General features: G+C 29.8%; 1 protein-coding gene across 1 annotated transcript; it reads right to left on the bottom strand.

Moving 5' to 3' along the window:
• Positions 1-3,059: 3,059 nt before the first annotated feature.
• On the bottom strand, positions 3,060-14,376 carry LOC129974034 (transmembrane protease serine 9-like). Its single transcript, XM_056087532.1, has 8 exons — positions 14,184-14,376; positions 13,823-13,939; positions 12,388-12,430; positions 11,116-11,177; positions 9,957-10,045; positions 6,508-6,770; positions 4,364-4,512; positions 3,060-3,251 (listed from the first exon to the last, which is right to left on the bottom strand). Exons 1-8 carry the CDS (start codon positions 14,235-14,237, stop codon positions 3,060-3,062), a joined length of 969 nt encoding a protein of 322 aa, XP_055943507.1. The 5' UTR covers positions 14,238-14,376.
• Positions 14,377-19,173: the final 4,797 nt, after the last annotated feature.

Here is a 19,173-nt window from a genome sequence, read left to right as displayed (position 1 = left end):
AAAGTAATTAAAAATGTTAAAATTAAACATTTTGGTTTCGAAAAATATGTAATAAATACAAATCGCAAAGTTGAATTTAGTATTTGCAACAGAATTCCGAACTTACACATGGAGCCAATAAAAAATATTAATGTTGGAAATCGGGCAAAGATACAACATTCTCCCCGTATAACTTTTTTTCTTTACCACCAAATTCAGTAGTTCAGTAGTATGTGAAATTGAATATTGAATATACTTTTTTAAATTAATTCACATACTTATTCCAAATAATACCTTAACTAGAAACGATGAAGTTTAAGTTCCATAAATGATTGTTTCTTTTTATCTTTAATGATCAATTCCGGCGTTGTCTGAATGCGGGGAAACAGTAACCTGTATAACAGATAAAATTATCACCAGTTTCTCAAACATTCGAATAAAATAGGATAGTAGGTCTGTTTTTACAGTTGCTTTGATCTAGAAAATGACTGCGATTTCGGAAAACACTTTCTCTTGTAAATTAAAAAAGTTTTTTTTTTTCCCATGTAAGTGGAATATTTGTTTATTTTGTAAAGACAGATGATTGTGAGTCTCTATGTTTGAAAATATTCCTTCATTCATTTTAAAATTACGTTTTTTTGCATTGTATTTGGATAAAAGAAAATTGGAAATTAGTGAAAAGTAAAAGATGCGCATAAATGGAAGAAATCATATAATTTTTACTTTTTGTCAAAATATTTCCTGAAGACTTCCTCACTCTTTTAAAATGAAATTGGTTTTAAAATTTAGCTGAATTATCATTCTCAATATAGATGCAAATTTTTAAAAAAAGTCTCGTACCGGCTTTCAGTTATTCTGTAATGATAGTTTAGGTGCTTTAAACTGATTAAAAAAAAACTAATTTTCAACTCCTTAAGTAAATGAAAAAAAAAATTGTTTTTGTAAGATTTCTGATTACCGTACCTTGTTAAAAATTTTGTTTCTTAATAGGTTATTATTTCATAAATTTAACCGATTACCAAAAGATTTAGAGAATGTTAATAAGTAAAGATTATCAATAAGAAAAATAATTATGTTACCGTGAATAAAAAAAAAAAAAAAATCCTTCTTTTTTTTTTGTAATGAGAAGTAAATAGAGATAGATTGTTGGAAGGTAAATAAAGGTAGATGAAAGGTTAAAAAAATTAAGTTTTAGTATGGAATTTTTATTCAACATATTTAAGTATCTAAATCTGCTTAATGAATGAATATCAGCCACTAATGAAGAAAAGGGCAAAAAAAGAAAAAAATAATAATAATAAACGTGTTCATGTATATTGCTCTTGAATTATAACTGTAATTTAATTTTGAAGTGTTAAAATAATTATAAGTATAATTTTAACAATAAAAATATTTCAAAATAAATGCAAAAAATTCAAATGAAATCTACGATTGCAAAATTTCAAGCTATCATGTGAGAACATTATTATTTTTTAAGTCATTATTTGTCGAATTAATTTAAGTCATTAACCAGTTAAACAATTGGTTTGAAACAATCTGGTGACTTCTCTATCGGTCTCTATCCTCCCCCCTCTCTATATATACATATGTGTGTGTGTGTGTATGTGGTGTACGGAGCCTCATCCTGGGGGCGCTCGCGTCATCACTCAATAGTCAATAAGAAGCTGATTCCCGCCATTAAAACTGTATTTAGTACTGTAGCGTTCATCGATGTAAAGCGGTCCAGCCGCTCGTCCAGTTCATTAAATTCGTTAACGTGTGATTCTTGTAATATGAGCCATCTTTAAGCATTAATCTCAACCGGGATTTCCCCTAGGTGCCGTGAGAGATACTTGATTTGATATAAAATCCGATTAGTAGAGGCCTGTTTTTCTAGCCAGAGTTAACATGTCTCTACATATACAAATATATATATAATGTTAATTTTTTAAAACTTTCATTTTCAATTTTTCTAGCTGGCAAACAAAGTTTTGGAGCTCGACCGATTTTGAGATGAAATAACAGCTATGATGTCATAGTTCTACGACAACCTTATAAAAACACATCTGCTGTCAAAGAAGGTTAAGTAATAATAAAAGCAGACCTGGTAAAAGCAGGTCAACTCTTTTAAAACGCATCTGCTTTCAAAGAAGCATACATTATAATAATGCAATACTGGTAAAAGCAGGCAAAAAATATATGCGATTAAAAGATGTTGATGAATATTGCCAATTATGCTTTATTCATTGCCTACGCGATTTCGAGCTTCAATTATTCGTTGACTTCAATTTTTCAAAAGCCTCTAACAAAAACAACATCATGTTCTCACATGGTAAAAAAAAAAGAAGAAAAAAGACTTCTAACAAAGCTTCAACCCATTTGATTTAAAACGATTATTACTTCTACACCGCATTTTATAACTGCGTTAATAATAAAGAAGTATGTGTGTGTGTTTGTCTATTGATTCCAGGCCAGATCATTTGACCCGAATTTACTAAATTTAGTACAATTATACTTTTAGAGTGAAAATATGCTTCATTGAATGACTATTTTGGATATTTCAAATTAGAATAAGCATCATTATGCAGTTTATTAGAATACGCATCATTATGCAATATTTGCCAAAATAATTTTCATTGTTGCAGAAAGAAAGATTTTCCCCCACATATATCCAATGTATATAAGAAACAAGACAGTAAAGCTATAGTACCGTAAAAAACAACGCCCAGTGAGAAGATGGATCATCCGAACAGTTCCATTTTTTGATGACCCTATCGTATAATGGTATTTTACTTCATTAAGAAGGTTTATAAACACAGTAAATAGAATGATTTCTATTAATTGTAATTTCTATTAGGATTTCACAGTAAAAATGAATTGATTTCTTTTTTTTTATTTTATCTAACTTAATGCATTTAACGCCGAAGCCAAGAGAGAAAGAAAATAAATGTAAATTATAAAATATCTGTTAATAATTGGAGAAACAATTATGAATTTTTTTAATTACGTACAAAATTAATGATTATATAAGAAATCAAATAAGAAGGAACATACACTGATTTTTTTGCAAAGCAAATGAATTTATTTCTTTATCGAATTTCTCATACAAAGCATATGTCATTAGTGTCACCGACTGTTTCCGTGAGCCAGTCGATATATGAAGCAATCCTGGTGTAAACACTTGGTGCTATAGGCCGGCCGCAACCCAAGAACGAGATGAAGGATGCCACTCCAACAGCCACAGGCTTACCACTGAGTGGATCGTCATAAACCGCTGGACCTCCGGAATCACCCTGAAAACGTCCCATTTTGTGTTGCATTGTATTAAAGATGCTTTTCAAGGAATATATTTTTAATAGCATATACAAACTAATTATAACAGCAATTGGAACAGCTGAGCTGCTTATATATGACATAGAGCAATATTTTATATATATATATATATATATATATATATATATATATATTGCCTTTTTTAAGATTATTTTCAATTAACAATTATCAGTACATAAAATAATTATTTGATTTTTGATTTTGCAGGATTATAAAAATATTATTACTAAACTATTACTTATTTTTAATTGATTTAATAAATAAATCAAGCTAATTTTTTTCCAAATATTTTTCCAAAATTTGTTTATTCTCTTTTATTTAGATCTTTAAAATTAATTGAACAATGGAATAACTTATGAATTCTCGGATTAAAATAAATACTTACGTAGAAAAATTCTGGTCATTTATTTGCACTGAACAATTCTTATAACAACATTTTTAATTAACTTTTATTTATTATGAACTACTTTTCATTTTCTTATTGGTTTTGAAATTTTATGTTGGCATAAAATATTTCCACAGTGAAATATTATTTAAACTATATCTGCGCATATGCAGAAATAAAGACGTTGGAACCATGTTAAAATGCAATCTTTAGAATAATTTTTAACTTCAGTTTGATTAGATTAGATTTTCATAATATTTAACTGTACAATTTTTCCGAATACTTTATATATTATTTATTTCGATTTGTCTATCCCAATCTCAATTACCAATCTTCTTTAGCGTTAAGATTAATACACAAAATCATTTATCACTTAAGGATAAAGCTTATAATTAGAATCCCACTTTTCATAGTATTAAAATGGCATTAAAATTTTTTTTAAAAAAATTAGATATTTTACTAACTGTTTAAAATCATAACAAATGAAAATTTAGATATTCAACAGTTGAAAGGGGTGTAATATAACAAGTCTCCATGCGATGTATCCTGGTTAACACTAAATCTGCTAGGGCTTTGCCTCCCTCTTTCTCTCTTGAAAGGCTAGAGACTTCATGGCGTCATAGCCAATCTTCTGGGCATTTATAATAAATAAATAAACAGTTGAAATAACAAAATGGATGTACTCACATAGCAAACTCCAGTAGGTCTAAATGAGTTAACACAAATATGTCTGTCTGTTATAGTAATTCCTAACAATGCATAAAAGAACTGACATGCAGTTCTCGGTGGTACAGACAGCTCAGTCGTCATCATAGTTTCAGGTGGGTCTTGATTATCTGTATGACAGAATATTCAGAATTGAGTACGAATAAAGAAACGTAACAACAAATTTAGAAAAATTCATAAACTAAATATTTTTTCTGATTAATTAAATCCAAATAAGACCTTTAAATATACAATTGTGTTCCACTTTGGGATTAATTTTTTCCTCAAGTCAAATTTGTAAAGGATTTTTTTGAAACATAGTTATAAGTACTTTGTTATCCCGCTACTAGGAATACATAAACTGCAATGGAATAAAGATACATTTAAACATTTTTTTATAAAGTGCTATTTAGCGAATTTGCAAATCATGGTGTATTCAATTCCATCATCTTATTTAAGAATTTTTGAAATTTATCTATGCAACGCAATAAAAATAGCAATAAATTTAAATATTAAAAATAATTCGCAATAGTTTTAATATATGAAATAGCTATTGTATTTTAACACGAATTGAAATAACATCAAATAGCTCATATAGGATGTACTATCTAATTGGTAAGTAAAATACTTCGTAGATAGAGAATTAAATATTAAAAAAAAGTGTTCTATAAAGAACTGAACATCCTGAGTTTAATTGTGACTCAACATTTAATTTCTAAGCCATTATAGATAATTATGACTTACATACTGAAAAATATTCTAAATTGCATGCAGAATTTTTAGAATATTGCTTTAATCAATAAAAGCATTGATGAAAAGTTCATCATGTAAAAATCTTTATACAGCCTAAAGAGATTCAAACTGACCAAGCTATGAATCTTTGGATTTTATGATTTTATTCCTTCAAGAAAATCCGAGTGTTGATTAATGGTTACTAATCAAATTATCCACTGAAAAGTCTAAAACAATGATAGTCGTAATTCTGTCCGTTTTAGTCGAACAAAAAGTGACTTTTTTTGTCTAAATTTGAGCATATTAAAAGCATTTTACTAAATATGATAAAAATGAGTAGAAGATTTGAATAAAAAATTTTCCTACGTAATATTTATAGCAATACTTTTACCGAATGAAAAATAAAAAAAGTATGCCAATTTTAATGAATTTAGATCAATTTTGCAACTGGAAATATATACCATTTGCTCATTATTTATAAACTAGCTATTAAGCTATGCTCAAAGTTATCTTACATTCCCATTATTTCATTATAATAAAGTTTTGGAGGTTGCAAAATGTTACATATATACATAATTATTTTGAATAAATAAATCAATTTATAAAAATACATTTTAAAAATATTTGATGCAGAACATTAAATATCACATGAATGGAAAGGATAATAATGATAATTACTTCTCCTTAATCATACTTTTAAATTATGAATGATAAGTGAATGGTAAGTGATGTGGCTTTTGAAGATCTTTTCTAAAAATTGGAAATGGTGTTTAACGACCAGACAGCTATTTGAGTACGAATTGCACGATGTCAAAGACCTATAACTGTTTAGCTTGAATTTCATAAAAATTCCAAAATAATCCACCGACATCTCAGAGCGTTCGCTGGCTGTGCATATTAAGCTAAGAATACTAATGTAAAGAAAGGAATATTTATGTTGAGGAAGATGTAGGTAAGGCTTTAAAAGCGTATGTGTAAAGAATATTTAGAGAATGATAGAATTTTTTTTGCAGAAACAAAAGTTATTTACAGTTGGTTGAAATCTTGAATTCTTTAGCCTAATTTTTGGAGTGCATAGATTAATTATACTTCATTAGGTCCCATACAAATTTCAAAATTTATAATTTGTGAAATCTATTAATGAATATAATCATATTCGTCAGAAATTTTTATACTACTGTAATTAAACCTCCTGAATATAACTTAATTTACAACAAATGCCAGCAAAAAAGTGTGTTTGTGTTTGTGTGTGTGTGTGTGTGTTTTGTTTTCACAAATTACTTATTTTTCTGTATTGATTTATTTCAAAGACACTTAAATTTCAAATAAGACAATTCATTCTGAACAATTCGATAACACCATATAAGGAGATATTGATTAATAAAACTTCTTACTATTGGATGTCACTCCCCACCCCATAGCCTGTACATACACAAGATCGAAACTCCTGCCGGACTCCGGCAGACATATGGTTTGTATGAAATCAGTCATTTCCACTGTGGAAGAGACTCGGAACACAGCTATGTCATATTCCGATCCAGATCCGTACTGAGGATGTGCCGCCACTTCTCTGAATTGGATACGAGTTTCCGGACCTTCGCGACGAATGTTGCCAATGATTCCATAAAAGGCTGTGGCTGGTTCAACACCATTATTACTGTAAAAAATGAATAAAAAAGATTTTAGATAAAGGATCTAAGCAAATTATCTAGACAGATATAAAGGAAAGTTAATAGTGTCAGTTTAGTTGCATACATGATGAAAATTGGTATTAATATAATTAAATTATGTCACATGATAGATCAAAATATACTTATTTTCAATAAATGGGTTAGTTTCTAAACTTATGCGCAAGAGCTCTGTAGCCTAGCAAAATGATCTGCTTTAGCTGAGGTTTAATGCTGAAACGTAATGTTGTACCATAATACATTTCTACTATTTATACCCCTTGCGAAAATTAACAATGTCTGTTTCAACTCAAAATTTAACCAATTCATCAAATGTCCTGGTTCCATTTTTACCTTTTCAATATGCTTAGCTCATATTATGTTATACTTGGCATGATGTAAATAGGAATCAGCATAATTAGCTTTAGCCACATATTATTTTTAAACACACTATTCCTTCAATAAGTAAGCTCATTCGAACCTGCGTAAAAGCTGTGATGTGTAGTGAAGCGATGTGAGTTAATCAGTGGCTTAAAACTTAGAAGTAAGAATGGGCCATAGTATCATTCTGCTATTACCTGAGTTTCTTAACCAGTTCATCATAGGATTTCAACCTTTTGTGACCTATCCCCACCGGACTGGCTTATGTTTCATGATTTTTTCGTCTGTGAGCGTCTAATCGAAAACACTACATTATTTTTTCCCTATAACAAAAATATTTCATTTTTCCAAGCCTAGCATGAAAAACAGAATGCCAAATAAATTGTTGATACAAATTGATACAACTGTGGCTTGTTTGATGAATATAATGAAGGTTTTTTTTTTATATATATAGAACGAAAACATAGTATCATCAATGACTGACTTTAAATACAATCATTTGCCATTAGAGTCCATAGTGGAGTTCCTCAATACATATTACTTTAAAATTCATATTATTAAACTTTTTCTCCATTTATACTTTAGGTTCGTTTTCACTCTAAGAGGCATTTTTTAACCATAAACTTCACTAACATGGTAGATTTCCTCCGATGCGTTTTATAACAATAATGAACGATACCTGTGTTCTGAACATTTTGGAGAAATAATTGTGCAATAAAAGAGTTGCATTGCGATGACAGTTGTTTCGATTCAGTTACTGGAATGGGTTTAATTTCGTTGATAAAATAAATCTCGATGGCATTCTCTATCAAACAAAGGATTCCTCAGAGTCCACTAAATTCACAACCAACTACAAAATCTTACGACTTCAACCGTTATATAATTTTCATAACGATGATAATGTATTGTACACAACGCTGTAAATTGCATCTAAAAACTAGAAACCTGTCAAGCAAATGTTATATTGTAACAAAAATAATTACTTATTAAACTTCCTCGTAACTAACATGCAAGACAAGATATTGCTTAGTTTAGAATGAAGAAGAAATATATTCATTAGAAGTTTCAAATGAATAGACTTATTAAATAAAAAAAGATAAATGACAAAAAATCCGGAAAACAGCAACAAAAGGAAAGAAATTAAATATTTTGAATTAGTTGGTAAATTAACGATGCAGATGAATAAAATATTTAATTTTCAAATTCAGGGAAGTTATATGTATCTCTTCTGGTGGAAAAAAAATAAAAACATTAAAATAAGTATTTTATACATCAGAAAACTAAATTCAGAACATTACTTATTGTGATTCATAATAAATATATTAATATTTTTTTTAAATTTATTTTGACTCATGGAAATAGAACTCTAAATGTGAATTTCATAGTTTGCTAAAGAATCGTGTGGGTTTTGCTATATTTTCTTTACTTGATCATGTTTAAAATTTCTGAGCATATCTCTTAGTTTTCTCTTGAAATTTAAACACAGTGCAACTATCAGGGGTCAGTTTGTTGGACTAGAGTCAGACCCCTCACAGAAAAAATCCCTGGTTTGAATCCTTGTCTGAGGGTGACCCTTGAGAAAGTCTTCAGGCCGGATTCATTTTATCTTATCATTCTTTTGATTTTTTACTGTAAACTTAATATTTATTTCTAATTCTATTTTGGTTAAACACAGTGCACTCACTATATTATAAAGCAATTGCATTAGGTATGTTTTTTTTGCATTTTGTTGGTGTCAAAGGGGCCTTTTTTGAAAATTTGATAATAGTTTAGGCTTTACGAACCACAAGGCTATGTATTTCTCTATGTTTACTAGTACTATTTTCCTGAAGAAATTCTTAATATTCAATCCATTAAATTTCTTTTTACTTTGCTGTTTTTTAAGTATAAATCATAGAGCTTGAGAAGGCATCCCGATTTTAAATTACTTTTTGCAGTTCCAGTTTTATTTGCACTACACGATTATTTTGTATGTGATTTCTGGAAGTCCTCCTGAAGAATTCTTATAACAAAAATCGTACGAAACATTGGTTGGACTTTTATTGATTTTTCCATAAATTAAGAATTATGCTTTAGTAAATGCTTTGAAAATATTGATGTCTTATCTGTTACCTATATCAAGGTTTCATAAAATAACGTTTAGTTATTTAACGTTAACCTATAAATAATGTTAATAACCATAACAAAGTTAACCTATAAATAATGTTAATAACCATAACAAAGTTAACCTATAAATTAGTTAATAGAAATGGAAATGTATTGAACAAAATGAGATTTTATTAAGTAGTGCAAGAAAAAAAAAGAATCCTGAAATGTGGCTTTTGATTAATTTGAGTAAAATGAATAGAATGATTTAAGAAAACTGTTTTTTATTTTAAATCAATATGTAAATCCTTCAAAGTATCCCAAGTTTAAAAATGAGAATTTACTGGATAAATAAAACCTTTTGCTTCTTGGCGAGTGCAGTAAGAGTAATATGGTTAAGTTGGCTGCATTTCTGGCAAGGAAACATCCTTCTACCGGAAAGATTATACATATACAGTGATGAACACTTCGCAAGTAACCACCATAACCTTGTTTTTATAACTGCGACAACTATTATTTTACCTAACATATTACTCATGTTTTATTCAGTACTCAGACATCTAGGAAAAGTAGGACAAATCGTTCTGGTTCAGAGTTTATTAGTTAATAAGCATGCATCATTACTTTATTTATGGCCAATTCAAAATCAGATTATTTATTTAATACGCAAAATCACATTTGAGATAAGTAGGAGGATATAAAATACTTACAATTGTACGCAATGAGCTGCAGTCATTACAATAGTTGGAGAAATCAAGAAGGAACTACAGATGAATCTGTTATTGAAGTGAAGTGCAACCTAAATCAGATAATTATTTATTTTACATAAATAAATTATGTTACATCATTGTTAAGTCATTTGATTGATAGTTAAAATAAGTTAATAAATTTTTTACTCTAAAATAGAACATACTGGTGTTTGGAGTCCGGAATTATTATCGTTTCATCATTTTAGCGTTTCCATCTGTTTATCAGCTACCACGCACATATTATTCATAGCAGGTACAATTTATGAATTGCATCTTAAATCCATTTAGAAATGTTTCGTATAAATTTATTTTAAGGCAATATCTATATTTAAAAAAAATGGCTGAAATTTTAGTAGATATAAAAAAAAAATCTGTTGTTGTTTACATTTTCTTCTATTTTTTTTTTTTTCCTTTTCTTTGTTGCCTGAAAAGAAGATAAAAATAAAAATCCAGGAATTGCTGTATTATAGCAATGTTATTGCGTTGATATGATATCTACATAATCTGCATTTTAATAGTTCCCATTTTTGTATAGACATACTTCAATAGATTGCATAATTTATCTGAATAATTCTATAAGAATTAAAAATTTTGACTCTTCAAAACCAAATTCATATGTTTGAAAGTTATTTATCGGGAATTGTATTTATCTATAGGTTTAAAACTCAAGAAAAATGTAATTATTTTTCTACTCTTTGATTGCTTAGACGCGAGATTCTAAACTCTTGGTGGCCTGGTGGTAAGGTTTCGGCTTCTGATTTGGAGGTTTCAGGTTCGAGACCATGTTTCATCGAAAAACCGTCCTGTAAGTGGGTCTAGTGCATGTTAAATTCGCCTTCCTTTGGTGTGGAAATTTGTAGAGGGGAGTGCCAGCTCAGGTGGCGTCCTCGTTATCTGACTGCGGTTCGAAATTGTGAGGCCCGTCATGAAATAGCTCTAATGTTGTTTTAAAACGGGTATAACTAAACTAAGTCTAAAAGCTAAGTTCCTTCTAGGGTACGATTTTTAAACAAGCTAATCTTTTATTTTATGTCTTTAACTAAATAAAAATTAATTTAATGTAATCATTTTCATTAAATTTTAATTCATCAATTGAAGAAAACATTTAATGTTTTCATACCATCCAAGGAAATTCGCCTTCGTTTGCTGGTCTTCCATTTACTATTTTGGGATCCATTTCTTCTGTAAGAGAACAATGAATCAGTTTCTATATTAAATGGTCCAATTGCATGTAATTTGAAAAAATCTATGAATTTTAACATTTTAGACCTTAATCAAAAATAAAATTATTCTAATGTTATCGAATTCGAGAATTAGTGAACAAAGGTTTGAAAAGAAACTACAGTATTAATAAATGCCTACCTGAAGTTAGATGTATTTTAATATAAGAATTGTATTTTTTAATCTTTTTTTTTCTCAAAAACTATATATTCATAAATTAATGCAAAGTGAGTTTTAGTTCATTAAAGTAATGAAGGAGAAAAAGAATGATGTATTGAAAATCAGCTGCCTTCCCCTACCAACTGTTATTAGCCAGATGTAAAGTAAACCATCTGTTCTCCCACCCATCAGCAATCTCTTTTAGTATTTTGCCAAGTTTTCATTCTAAATTAATGTAAAATACAGTTTAATTACCTTAAAAATCACAAAAGAAATAAGAGTAGGAAAATCAATACCATTTCTAAGATTAGCGGTGATTTTCAGTCAACTATTAACTAAACCAGCCAGCGCGATATTTTACCCAGCAGCTGGCTTTTTACCCATAAATTAATTCAAAATGCATTTTAATTCTATTAACGTGATTTTTGTAACTTAGAAAATAAGTTGATTCCTATTGAACTTTTTGAAGTGAAACATTTACTAAGTATTTAGCTATTGGTAATATTGTTTCACTACAAATAATAAAAGCGAGTTTTGTCTAATGCTGAATATGACAGCTTGAAGATGTTCTTAGTATTCAACTTATCTTAGAAAAATATTAATTTAGTCTTCATTATTCTTAGATGAAGAACAGAAGTCTATTTATATTTGAAGGATAGTCTACTTTGCAATAACTAATTTTAAAGAGAAACAATTAAATTTGCCATTTCCAATTATATTGGAATAATATTTAAAATTTCCAGTTGAAATAAATATCCAATTCATTAAACTAATCATTTTTATTTTATGATTTTCTGAATGTTTAAAATACACAATACACTATTTTCTTTTTTGAAATTTTAAGCTCACATTTTTTCAACATTGTTGTAATTTTGACATACACTACTTCATAACAACAATGATTTTAGAATAACTTGGAAATTTTTGTATTTCAAAAAATAAGGAAGATGCATTTACATTAGTCCTTTGATTCGGAATACATGATACAGTGATAAGTTATGCAAAATCTTACCAGGTATTTCATTTGAATCGACTGTTTCATTCCTTTTCGTAAACTGTAAAAGGAAAAATGACTATAAGAATCTTTAAAATTGCCTTATTGCATAAAAATTAAATATTTTCAAATCTAGTTACTATTCAATATTTTCTTTATCGAGGAATTGATTGTTATTCTACGCTTATTATTTTCTGTTTTAAAAATTATTTCTTTTGAGAATATTCTTTCTAAAGTGACAACATGGCATTCAAGAGTGGCATTTAGGAGTCTTTTTTCTATTACTTCGTATTCGTTTGAGAACAATATACAAGGGAATTCATTAAGAAGTATGCTCCTTCCAGATGCTGTAAAATAGAAACAGTCAAAGACACGAACCACCTTAGCGAATTGGAAGGTAGATGCACTCTTAAAGTTTGTGACTTGTCCTTGACAGAAGTCACATAGCCTACAGCATGTGTGTCATGCGACTAGTCAGTCGAAATAACGGCGTTTGCAGCGGAGAAGGCTTTTTGTGTTCTTAAATTTAGCAAAACGGAATCCGCAACTATTGTGCAATGGCATTTTCGATTATAGTTTGGAAAGGAAGATTCACTTAAAATATCTATCTATCAACGGGCTGTTTGTGCAAAGATATAAATCCTGGACGACTGATTGTATCGTAAGAAATCGTCATTGAACGAATCCCGGAGAAATCAACGCAGAGGGTGTATCGTGAAGAGCATATTTCTTAGGTCACTGTCTGGAGAATTTTGAAAAAGAAGCTGAAAATGATTCCATACGAAGTGCAGATGTTGCAAAATCTGAATGACATTGATAAAAAAAAAAAAAGCGCTTTGAATTTTGTGCCGATATGCAGATTCGTTTTGAAAATGAGGATTTTACCGATCACTTAGTTTCCATTCATGTAGCATGATTTCATGTTATTGCGAAGGCAAAAAAGTACAGTGTTCCAAATTTTGGGGATGAGAGAGTCACAAATTCACAGTGTAACAGATGTGAGATTCCCGTAAATAAATTTGTTTTGTGCTTATCAGAAAGGAAGTGTATGGTCCTTTCTAAGAGATCACACATAGAACATCTGCGACTGTCTAACAAAACTTAAAATAACCCCATACAATTCTGGTACAAGTGACATACAATATCTTACATTGTTTTTGATTTATAGTGCATTGAAACTGTATACTTCTGCATAAATAAGTGTATACTTCTGTATATAGCCAGAATTTATTTTATTAAACACTTAATGAACTGAAATCCACAGCTCAATCCACTAAAACTGTGTAAGTATCAAGGAAAAAACCGCAAATTTAAGATAAAAAGTAAAAGAAAAAAATTCATATCCAGATCAATTGAAGATCAAAATTTATATCTCTAAATAAAATATGTTCTTAAGGAAAAAATTGACGATGTATCAATATTAAAAAAAAAAAAAAATCTTCCTTATACTCACTCGACGAAGAATTTTGTTCCAATCTGGAAGCGTATCTTGAAATTCCCTGGTAAATTTAGAATTCATTCTAGGTTTCCTTGAACTTTTATTTTCGCTTTTCGTCGGATTTTCTGCAACCTATAACATAAAATCATTATTTTAATTTCTAAATATATTTTGTAGTGGTTAGAATATAACCGACAATATTTAATATATGGAAAATAGCATTTGTTTGTTTACATTCTTGCGCTATTTTTTAAATTATTGGATTTTTCTTTAAAATAGAGTACCGTTGTATACTCATTATTCTTTAATTTAGAATAATCCATTATAATGATTGCTTACTTCAACTTTAGAAAAAAGAGAATAAAATTTTACTTACTGCCAGAATTACGCAAAAGATCCATAATGTCACATAACTCCACATATGATTCATTATCGTTTGCTAAAAATGAGCAACTGCGAATAGGATAAAAACTTGCTTCACAGTACAATCGCTATTTTCTGAGATTTTTCTTTTTATACAAGAGATAAGTAATTTTCCCTTTTCAGTTTTGCTAGGCCAAGGTATGTAATACTTTGTTTGATTATGTGGGCGCCCTCTTATGATTGGACTTCCCTATAAAAGAGGCTAAGAGACGGAAAGGTAGCATTATAGTATTATGTAAATCTTCGGTCACTGTCAATGAATTGTGTCAATGAACGCATAAATTAGAGCACATGTGTTGATTTTACGAGCACTACTATTCATCATGTGAAGATTTACAGCGGTAGACAGATACAAAAACGATCATTCGAAAGATAATTCGCAACACATTTTTGACAGTTTCAACTGTCACAGTAATGTTTATGATCCAGGTGAAAGCAAATCAAATGACTTTGATAAGGAAGCTGCTGAAATTTTAGCGCAAAATTGGTATCAGGAGTCATTGCTCCTTATCAGGTAGAGAAAGATGTTATGGAATAAGAAATTTTTTATTTAATTGAAAAAGAAGTTATATTTAAAACCTAAAAAAACGAAAGACCCTCCAAGGAAATTGTCATATTTTAATTTTCATAGTGTATTTATTAACGTCTTATCTTGAATTGTGAACAAAATATAGCAATTTTAAATTTTAATTCAATGATAAAGGTATCACCTAAATTGATAATTTATTTATTTCATACGAATATTTATGTGATATTAAATACCTGCAAGAACAATATATATGTATAAAAAGAAAAAAAATATCTAAGTAGATTCCAAGTTAATTCTTTCTTTCATGAAATAAAGTGACATGAAAGAAAGAATCTACTTGGAAAAGACCCCCAAAAGGGTGTCTATGCATGATGAATTGTATAAAAAGTACAACTCGACAACGATGATAGGATTATTAATCAACCATAATAATGTTATTGTACCGTCTTTGATCTATTAGGTGACCCATAATGGATCCAAGAATGGATTAGATGACCCATAATGTTATTGTCCATTGATCTCATTAGATGATCCATAATGTATGCGCGTTATTATTACACACACACACACACACACACACACACACACACACACACACACACACACACACACACACATATATATATATATATATATAAAGATATTTTTAAATCTAATTTAAATTTTAATTAATTTCCAAATTTTTATCTTAAATTTACCCGTGGTAACTTCATTCCAAAATATTCTCTTATTTCTGATCCAATTCCCACTTTTTTTAATTATTTTCAACACTTTCTCTAGTAAATTTATGACTGTTGCATTTTTTCTGCTCGAGCGAAGAGATAAAAATCCCAAACATCCACACATACTTTTCAAAGTCACTTGAGATTCCCTTTCCTAAGACTAGACATGTCAAAGAAATCACTACTAGAATTTCGTTGTATGAAGCAGATACGAAAAGGTCCAATGTCTCCAGGAGCCCTACGAAAGATGATGCGGAAATTTGAAAAAAAAAAAAAAAAAAACTGGGCAACTTGGCATTCTTCCAGGTAGAGAACGAAAAAAAATCCCGTCTTAAAGCGTTGAAAATGTTGCGACCGCACTCATTGAAGTCATCAGTCAGTTGCCGTATAACAGTGTCAGTTTGCCAGTTGTTTCCCTTGTACTAGATATGCCGTATTCAACTGTACGAAAAATAGTACGGCAGATTTTACATTTTTATCCATACAAAATCAAGTCTATGCACCTGTTGGGACTTAGAGGTGCGTAATACTTTTGTACTTCAGTTCCTTGCCCGAATGGTGGTTGACATAACTTCGCCATGGAACATTCTGTCTAGTGATGAGGCCCACTTTTGCCTCATTGGGCAAGTTAACAAGTTAACACCCACAACTGTCGAATTTAGGCAGAGGAAAACCCTCACGTTATAAAGGAACAACCCTTGTAGTCTGAAAAAATGGCAGTATGGTGTGATTTTACAGCCACCTTTATCATTGGACCGTACTTCTTTGAAGAGATAGCTTCAAATGGAATCCAAATCTGTTCCGTCACAGGACAACGGTACCATGATATGCTGAGGGATTTTGTAATCCCAACTCTTCTACAGCGTGGATACCTTCAAGACATCATTTTCAAGCAGGATGGCGCATCATCTCATATTGATCGTCGTGTAAAGCCATTGTTAATACAGCATTTCACAGAAACACGAGTTATCAGCCTTCATGTCCCAATAACATGGCCTTCTCGCTCGCCGGACATCACCACTTGCGACTTTTGGTTGTGGGGTTATTTGAAGGACAATATCTACCATCAAATGCCATTGTCTCTACGAGATCTGAAGGACAACATTCGGCGCCATATTCTTAATATTCTGGCAGACTCACTCTGGTCTTCTATATAATATATGGTTCTACGATTAGGGCATGTTGTTGAAAATGAAGGAGGACATATTGAGCAATTTTAATTTTACTTTATTCAATAATTATAAACCAAATTAAATGGTTTTATGTGTATTACAGTGCCACCTAACGGTAAATTTTTGCACTAATTTTTTTAATTTAATAAATGTAAAGCGCATCATCTCAATAATCTGTAGTTAAAATTTTATCTCATTTGGATCAATAGCCCTCTGAAGTGGGTAACTTATTTAATTTTACTTTATTTCTTGCCAACCCTGCACTTATAATAATGATGAATGTGTGTGTGTTGGTGCTCTATGACCAGACCGTTTGACTTACAGCTACCAAATTTATCTCATGTATACTTTGGAAGTCGAAATGAGAATTTCGCAGCAATTTTCTGAATTTTGAATTAAAATCTGAATTTAAAATTAAGGAAATTTTACCGGTATTACTCTATAATTTCCGAAAATATTATCACATAAAAATTATATTTATATCTAGTTCAAACTAAAATTATCTTTTTATTGATACCAATATTTTAACTTATAAATTAAATTTCTATTCTTAAGGAATTTTTTAAAAAGTATTTTAACTATATATTTTAACAATTTATTTCGCGCAAAACAAAAATTAAATTTTAACTGCACGACTATTATAGGCGTACATAGCTTTTATCAACGCGTTGCCATCACGTTATTAAAAACTCAATTGAAAAATTTATTTAACGTTGGCTACAAACTAAACCCAGGAAAGTATGATTTCCAGCATATGCCTGCGTGAAATGAAAAAAATGTGATATCTTCTATAACAAAAATAAAAAGGAAAAAAAAAGTTTCCTGTAACATTTTAAAATAGCTGTATCATTAATTCTATAATTCGATTTTAATTAAGGCATACATAGTTTAATATTTACATTATATCCGTTCTAATCAGGGCTCAATAGTCAATTTCTAACACTTTATTAATTAACTTATACATCTGATAAAAAATTATCTAAATGAAATAAATAACCATATTTTAGGCAGTTTATATCAATAAATGATCTGATGAATTACGAATTTTTTTATGCAGAATTCCTATTTTGTGAGTTATTTAATATACAAAAATGAATTTTTGTTTGTTCGTACCTTATGGGCAGTTCGTAGCTTATGGTCTGTTCAACCGATTGTGATGAAACTTCGCCAACTTATTGCTTGCACCTGTGCGAAAGTTACAGGCATAGTACATTTATCATATCTAATATAAAAAAAATGAAATTTCATTTGTTCTTCTCTTACCGCTCAATGGATTACTATGAAACTTTGCCAACTTATTGCTGGCATTTGCGCGAAGGTTATATTTTAAAATTGATAAAAGATAAACAGTAAACGGCACATGTGATTCGGAGTTAATCACACTTATGTCAAACAAAATAAAATAATTATGATTGATTCCACTCAATGTGAGTGAAATGAACTCGAAAATATTTAATGCAAGCGCTAATTTGTTTTCTTAGCATTGATGAATAGTCATCTACACAAGATGTTGTCATTCAGCGTGCACAATACTTTGTGTCAGGCAAACCGCACAAATTATTCAGAGTTTATCTCATACATACAAAATAGAATTATTATTATCGATGTTGATCAAGTAAAGTTGTATATAATGGACATTTTCTAGTGCAAACAGTAATTTTTCTATTTATTCAGTGAATCGACAAACGATATTTCGGTTATACAAATGTATATTGTGTTGATTGCTTCGACAAAAAATATGTCCCCAAACGTTCATCACTTAATAGATCTACCAGCGCAGCACGTAGAAATAAGCCAATTCGAGTTTCTCAAACAAACAAGGAACGACAAGCAAGCAATAAAGCAGATCGTTTACGAATTCCAAATTCACGTGTTTCAGAATCTCAAGATCAACATGCTGCAAAAATCGAAAGACAACGTTTATATGCTACCTGATCACGTGCATCAGAATCAAAAGACCAATATGCAGCAAGAAACGAGGAAACGATTCTTAACGGAAAGTCGATTGGAGAAGATGTGCTCATTCCACGCATTCCCATTATTCCCATTGATATACCTTTTGATTTCAAACGGCTGCAGTTCCCTCTTCGACTTGCATTCTCGATGACCATCAATAAGGAGCAATCAATCACTCAAGTGTGCGGATTAAATCTAGAAAATCCATGTTTTTCACAAGACCAGTTGTATGCTGGATGCTTACGAGTTAGACAAAGTTATTTGTTTTTGCTGAAGACGAAGAAACAAAAAATATTGTCTACCCTAAAGCACTTAAATAATAAACTAAAAAAAGAAAATAGAATAAATATTATTTGTACTTATCCTTTAAATATCATAAATTTTCAATGAATATATTCATTGCCGATAAGAAAATAAATATCATTCTTTCTGTCATTCCTAATTAAATAAGACAGTTATTTTAAATTCCAAACGATATTTCCAAAATTATTTCTTCTGCGGCAGCAACGCGCCGAGTACCAGCTAGTGTTTCATAAAATGTACTTGAGACGCAATTATATTAAA

Source organism: Argiope bruennichi, chromosome 1, assembly GCF_947563725.1.
Source record: "Argiope bruennichi chromosome 1, qqArgBrue1.1, whole genome shotgun sequence".
Classification (NCBI taxonomy): domain Eukaryota; kingdom Metazoa; phylum Arthropoda; class Arachnida; order Araneae; family Araneidae; genus Argiope; species Argiope bruennichi.
This window is presented reverse-complemented; position numbering and strand designations above follow the sequence as displayed.

Excerpts from the sequence above, each read along its gene's own strand:
- LOC129974034 (XM_056087532.1), bottom strand. The coding sequence starts at position 14,237 with ATGAATCATATGTGGAGTTATGTGACATTATGGATCTTTTGCGTAATT. Across the intron at positions 12,431-13,822 it reads GGAACAAAATTCTTCGTCGA|TTTACGAAAAGGAATGAAAC; the intron begins GTGAGTATAAGG and ends TTCCTTTTACAG. Across the intron at positions 3,252-4,363 it reads GACCTACTGGAGTTTGCTAT|GGTGATTCCGGAGGTCCAGC; the intron begins GTGAGTACATCC and ends GGACGTTTTCAG.